Source organism: Rosa rugosa, chromosome 5 (assembly GCF_958449725.1).
Source record: "Rosa rugosa chromosome 5, drRosRugo1.1, whole genome shotgun sequence".
NCBI classification, from domain to species: Eukaryota; Viridiplantae; Streptophyta; class Magnoliopsida; order Rosales; family Rosaceae; genus Rosa; species Rosa rugosa.
This window is the reverse complement of record NC_084824.1, coordinates 5893696-5900263: the sequence shown is the minus strand read 5'-3', so window position 1 is coordinate 5900263 and position 6568 is coordinate 5893696. Positions and strand designations below refer to the sequence as shown.

General features: G+C 39.6%; 2 protein-coding genes across 4 annotated transcripts; both read left to right on the top strand.

The window, feature by feature from the left end:
• The first annotated feature begins 704 nt into the window (after positions 1–704).
• LOC133711103 (glucan endo-1,3-beta-glucosidase 11-like) lies at positions 705–2073 on the top strand. Its single transcript, XM_062137271.1, has 2 exons — positions 705–1793; positions 1923–2073. Exons 1-2 carry the CDS (start codon positions 739–741, stop codon positions 2071–2073), a joined length of 1206 nt encoding a protein of 401 aa, XP_061993255.1. The 5' UTR covers positions 705–738.
• A 509-nt stretch (positions 2074–2582) lies between these two features.
• LOC133709561 (ubiquinone biosynthesis protein COQ4 homolog, mitochondrial) lies at positions 2583–6538 on the top strand. Of its 3 annotated transcripts, XM_062135341.1 has the most exons (4): positions 2583–2740; positions 3108–3210; positions 4833–5046; positions 5737–6538. In XM_062135341.1, the coding sequence occupies exons 2-4, from the start codon at positions 3164–3166 to the stop codon at positions 6274–6276; spliced, it is 801 nt and encodes a 266-aa protein (XP_061991325.1). In that variant the 5' UTR covers positions 2583–2740; positions 3108–3163; the 3' UTR covers positions 6277–6538. The 3 variants fall into 3 exon arrangements, with proteins under 3 accessions (XP_061991325.1, XP_061991326.1, XP_061991327.1); XM_062135342.1 differs by lacking the exon at positions 3108–3210 and having other exon boundaries at positions 2584–2740; XM_062135343.1 differs by lacking the exons at positions 2583–2740; positions 3108–3210 and adding an exon at positions 4554–4717.
• The last annotated feature ends 30 nt before the right edge of the window (positions 6539–6568 follow it).

Here is a 6568-nt window from a genome sequence, read left to right as displayed (position 1 = left end):
ACATGTGCATGCTCAGAGCATAAAATGTGCTGCATAAACTAACCAATTTAAATGTTTGATCCTCTGAGTTGGTGTAGAACATAACTAAATTTCTTTCTTTTCCGTTTTTTTCTAAGTTGAGGACCTAATAATTAGTAAGTTAGCATGTTGCTATTAATTCCGGCCTTTCACCCTCTGAATCAGATTATCAGAATACAAACCAAATAAAAAAATACAAAAAAGGAAACTGTTAATGGCAAACAAACTCTGATCCAAACGAATCCCCCCATATCCCAAAATTCTTTTCTTCTCCTAACGTTTCCTTTTCTCACCTTCTTTCTTTCTTTCCATTTTTTTATGGTCAGTTTCGATACCATTAAAAACTCTCACAAATCTCACCGGTTTCCAACCTAACTCTCTTTCTCAAATAAAAATATCAAACACGCTCTTTCCTTTTTGTTCAAGGCAGAAATTAGAAAATAGGAATATAAAATAAAATAGGTTTCCTAATATGATGAGGATTAAAGATTTTTAGTGCGTGGGACATTCCTAATTTCACTTTCGTAGTTTTACATTTGGTTTAAGTTTAGCAAAGAAAATAAGAATTATGAATCCTTGTTAATCAGGGAAGAGTGTAATTCTTCCTATTCCTTGTAGGCTTTTGGACTCTTACTCACCCTATAAATAACCTCAGGTTTTGGATAATCTGGACGTGTTCTTTGTAGTGAGATTTGAGAGAGTTATTGCTACTTCTGCTGCATGCTTTGTTTTTCTAGTTATTTGTCAATGGCAAGTTTTAGAAGAATCAGTGCTGTTTTTCTTCTTCTGTGTTTGCTGATTTGTTTACCACATGGAGTTTCATCACTTGGCATAAACTATGGCCAACTCGGTGACAATTTGCTGCCACCACAGCAAGTTGTGAACCTCCTAACCGCCAACAACATCACCAAAACAAGAATCTACGACACAAATCCACAAATATTAACTGCATTCGCCAATTCCAATATTGAGCTAATTGTGACAGTTGAAAATGAAGTGCTGGGAGAATTAACCAATTCTGAAGCAGGCCTTCAATGGGTTAGCTCACACATCAAGCCTTACTTTCCCGCAACCAAAATCACAGGCATTGCTGTAGGCAACGAGATTGATGCAACGGATTTGCTACCTAGCCTTGTACCAGCCATGTCCAGCATTCAAGGGGCACTTTCTCAGCTAGGCCTTGACTCACATATCAAGGTGTCATCGCCTTTTTCTTATTCGGTGATCAAAGAGTCTTATCCGCCTTCTGCTGGCAGTTTCAAAAGCGAGGTCTCCAGTGTAATGTCACAATTGTTACAGTTTCTGTCAAGCACAAAGGCACCATTTTGGATCAATGCATATCCTTACTTTGCATACAAGGGCAACTCGAAAGAAATTCCTCTAGACTATGTGCTTTTCAGTAATGCCGGTTCATCAGCAGGAGTGACTGACCCTACTAGCAATTTGCACTATGACAACATGTTGTATGCTCAAGTAGATGCAGTCACTTATGCCATTTCTAAATTGGGCTTCGATGGCATAGAGGTTAGGGTCGCAGAGACAGGGTGGCCATCAAAAGGGGATGCTGGTGAACTTGGTGCAAGTTTAGAGAATGCTGCTATATACAATGGGAACTTGTTGAAGAGGCAATTGGCCAACGAAGGTACACCTTTGAAGCCTAAGCTTGACGTCTACATTTTTGCTCTTTTCAACGAGAACAAGAAGCCTGGACCAACATCGGAGAGGAATTTTGGTCTATTTCAACCGGATGGAACTTCGGCTTACAATTTGGGCTTGTCTGGATCATCATCTACCTCAACTAATGCCCCATCACCCCCATCGCCAAGCCTATCAAAACCACCAACTTCAGCTACCAACTCAACTGGTGCCTCATCATCACCCTCAATCCCAATAAAATCATCAAGCTCGGCTACTAATTCAACTAATGCCTCATCCCCCTCGTCACTTCCTGAGATTGATATGACTTATTCCTCTAGTGCCAAGGCAGCAACAATGGGAAGCTTGGTGTACATTTTTCTTGGTGTATTGACCTTCCAATTTTATATGATGATCTAGAACACCAATATGGCGAATGCACGCATGCAAGTTCAAATTGGCTTAGTAATTTGTTCGATCAAGTGGATAGGATGCTGTAAATTAAACACCGACTTTTTTTTGTTTTTTTTTTTCGTAAGTGTGTGTTTGTGTGTAGTACTTCTCTTGTGATGTTAAGTTCATCAATATAAAGGATCTGGCTTTAACCTTATCAGAGCTAATTAAACTGGTCAACTTGTTTTGCATTATAAAAGGGCTTGTCCCATTTAAATGTATATGATATAGGCTGACAAGCATCAACATTTCTTCACATAATGGTTAAACGCTTCGTTTAACTAATATAACAGGAGTGCAGATGCTTTGATCTGCTTGATGAATCCACTTAACTAGCAATTCACTGGCGGATCCAGGTACATCCTTGGAGGGACTCAAGCCCACCCGACTGGATCTTTCTGGTTTGAGTTCTTTCGGTAGCCTCTCCTGCCGAGCCCAGCTTTGAAAGCATTTGAGTTGTATTTAAAATGTGGTAGCATACACTCAAGCCCACCCGACCCAGGGTTTCTTCTTTGAGTTCTTTCGATAGCCTCCTCAAGTCCTCCCCCCAGCGAAACCATGGTTTTGCGTTGCTTCATGCTTGCCTCTCTCATTCCTCTGAATCTCTGATTAACTCGAAGTGCTTCAACTGAATGTAAGTATAATTTCAATTTTGTTTAATTCAATCAATCCAATATGGGGCAATTTTTAGGGTTAAAGATTGATCTCAAACTACATCTTTGCTTCTCTGCTTCTTTCTTTCTTTCTGTAATTGAGTAATTCTGTTTGTTTCTTTGCTTCTTTCTGTTTGTTTCTTTGCTTAGGAGTTAGTAGGTGTAGCCGTGCCGTCTACCATTTACTTCTCTGCTTCTTTCTTTATGTTTGTTTAAATGTTTAAAAAAATTGTGAATGAGTAATGGGCACTATGAAGTATGAACTGGAAGTCTGGAACAGAATGTTTGTTTTTGCGTTTCTATATTTGTTTTTATGTGATTATAGTTCAATTATCTCAAATGTTATAGGCATGGTTCAAATGCTCAACCTGGATCCCAATATTTAGTGATGTTGATGAGAACAAATGGTCGAGTCCATTGTTAGAGTAGCTGAAATCTACTGCTTTCCAAGGTATTTTTTTCTTTTCTCTTCATTGTGCATATAAAATTGTGGCTTTTTGTTGGTGATGGAAGATGAGTTTCTTGGTGATTGTATGGTCCTTCACATTGAGAATGAATGTGCTGAATCTATTGACAATGAGTCGGTGATCAAAGAGTTTGAAACTAGTGGGACTCGTAGAGTTAAATTTAGTTAGTTTATGCCCTTGTATTGCATTGCACGTTTATTTTGTTGTTGATGTGTTTTTTAGTTTTGTATTGATATGCATTGAGGAGTAAGGCTCACTACGTCCCCCCTGATTAGGTGTATTTTTTTTTTTTAATTAATGAAATTCTCTCGCACCGTCGAGATTCTCCATAATTTTTTTCTTCTTTTTTCGTTTAAGATATCCAAGCCCCACTATGGTTTCAATCCTGGACCCACCACTGACTAACATCTCAAAGTAAATGCCTAGCTTTTATTCTAATTTTCAGAGAAGGAACACACTAGACACAACACAACTAATAGAGCTAGCAGATCGATGATAATGGTATAAGTTAGGGAAAGAGAGGAACAGTAGGAAATCATTGGTATGGGGGGTTTTTGGGAAGAATGTACTCCTTTGCAAAACCTTATGCGTTCCAAGTGTTCTTCTCATTCCCGCCATTCCGATAACTTCCTACCACACATTCTCAAGTAACAAGTGGAAAAAGAAGGAAGGCGAAAGGGAGTAACCCTAGGAAATCTTTGAGATGGGTGGAGTTGGAAAGAAATTCTTGAAATGATTTCTTGTCCAACCCTCCCATTCCAACTATTTCCTCAGGCTTTTTCTGCCTTTCTCACCCATCTTGATTTTGAGTTCTTTTCCAATGCCAAGGTGATTAGCCGTGACTAGAATATAAAATTATAAATAGGGTAGTAGGGAGTGAACAAGAACAGAATGCGACTGTTTTGACTGTACTGGTTCAGAAAATTTGACTGCTAAAAAATTGTTGACACATATTCATTGTGACTTTGAATTAAAAATGAACAAAATGTGAAGTGTTAGTTGAGCGGCCCTAGCATAGAACCTTCATGTCTAGCGTTTGAATTCCAACTCCCACCAATTTGGAGCCAGCATGTTTGAAGGACTTTCGGATTCGTGCTCCTGCAACGAGGGATTAGTGTGACTTTACTTGGATATCCTTGTACATCTCGATCTGAATATTGAAAGAATGAGTCTATTATTTACATAACCCCGATCAAAAAACAAAATGTGAAGTGAGTGTGGGGTAAAATCTCTCAAAAGAGGCCCATTTATATTTGATCCAACCCAATTGAGGCACGTAACATGCAAAGAAGATAGTGACCCATTTACATTCAGCCGCAAAAGCCCAAAAGAATTCAAAGATATGATATTTGTTTTTGTGTATATATTTTTCTGACGAGATTGTTCGGAATCGTAGAACAATTTTCAGAAATTAATACCCAAATTTTCTTGCCACGAATTTCCAGTAACCATCAGGATCACAACCCCATTTGGTCAATAATTCCTAAATAGGTGCTTCAGTTTCTTGTGAATTTTATTGTTGTTGTTGTTGTTTCAATTGAATGCTGTTCATGCCCGGAAGGTGTTTGTGAAAATGTCTCAGTGAATATATGTTGGTAATGGTTAGGGATTTGAAGGAAAAGAGGGTAGCAGCCACCATGATCGGAGGCGCTCGTGTTCGGCTGAACCGGTGGCAGCAGGCGGCGGTGGCGGTTGGTTCGGCGGTGGGAGCATTGCTGGACCCAAGAAGAGCTGACCTGATAGCAGCTCTGGGGGAGACAACTGGGAAGCCGGCATTCGAAAGAGTTGTTCAGAGAATGAAGAGTAGCCCTGAAGGCAGAGTAAGCCCTCTTTCTTATCACTCAACATTCATATATAACCTGAACTTGTTTCTGCTTATGCTGGTTTTGTTAGGGTGAAAATTAAGTTGTGGGGTGTTGGATTTTTGGGTATAAAGTGAGCGGTTAGGAAGGGGGTGAGAGTAGTATTAGCCATTACTGCTACTAGGAAAGGTTTAATTGGTTTACGAATTGTGTCCGTCCTGGTTACTTGTGAAACTGGCAATGGTGTTCTTCATGTTGTGAGGATTCTGTGGTTTTTCTCTTGGTTGGCAGTGGATGGAACCTACTGAAAACCTGGAATTAGTCTGACTCGTAGTAAGACCATTAGATTGTTGTATGATATAAAGTTACAGTATAGCATTAGGGTAGCAAGTAGGTATGCTTGTTCTGCCTTGTAATAGTATACTGATTCCAGTAATAGATAGTACTCACAATACGGTTCCAACTGAGATGGACTTTCATACGTAACTTACTGTTGTGCCTTGTATTTGCAACCCATTATGGACTTAAAATGGCTCCAAATTTCAAAATTCTATGGAATGAGAATTAGATGACATTGTGTTTGCTGTGTAGATCATGGGGGAGCCTTTTTTGCTTCTTGAAAGCCATTTGTATAGAACCTCTGAAAATTCTATTTCCATGACACTTTCCTCTTGTTATTCTAAGACCAATGGACATCCTTCTTTACAGGCCATACTGTTGGAGCAACCCCGTGTAATATCTGCAAATGTGGGTCATGCATGGGATCTTCCGCCGAATACATTTGGTGCTGCCTATGCGAAGTTCATGGGATCTAGGAACTTCTCTCCAGATGATCGACCACCAGTGCGTTTCATGGAAACAGATGAACTTGCATATGTAGCCATGAGGGCTCGTGAGGTGCACGACTTCTGGCACACCTTGTTTGACCTTCCAACAAACTTGATGGGTGAGTCAGCACTCAAAGTAATAGAGTTTCAGCAAATGTACCTTCCCATGTGCTTGATGTCCGTTATAGGAGGCTCTGTGAGGTTCAATGAGAAGCAAAGAAAATTGTTCTTCCAGCACTACTTTCCTTGGGCCATTCGAGCTGGTATGCAGTCAACAGATCTCATGTGTATTTATTATGAGAAACACTTTCATGAGGATTTGGAGGATGTTCGGAGAAAGTGGGGTATAACTCCTGCTCCTGCTGCACCTAAACAAACCCAAGCAGCAGCAGCTTCACCTGGTCTAGTGGAGAAGCCATAAATTTGTATGAACATTGACACTGATCATATTGGAATGTTTCCATAAGTTCATTCTCATGAGCTAGAATGCCAGATTCATATTACTTGTATATTACACCATCATCCTTGCTAGCAACTTCAATATTTTCAGGGTTAAGATTACCCCTCACTGGAGGAACCAATTTGCTTAATTGTAATGTTTCTGAACCTTGATCGCATCAAAAGTGTTTCCACAATTACATCAGAATCTGATTTAGTCTTGTACGTAGTGTTACCCTTTCTTCCTTTCCTGATTTGTTCTATTAAGATTGCTA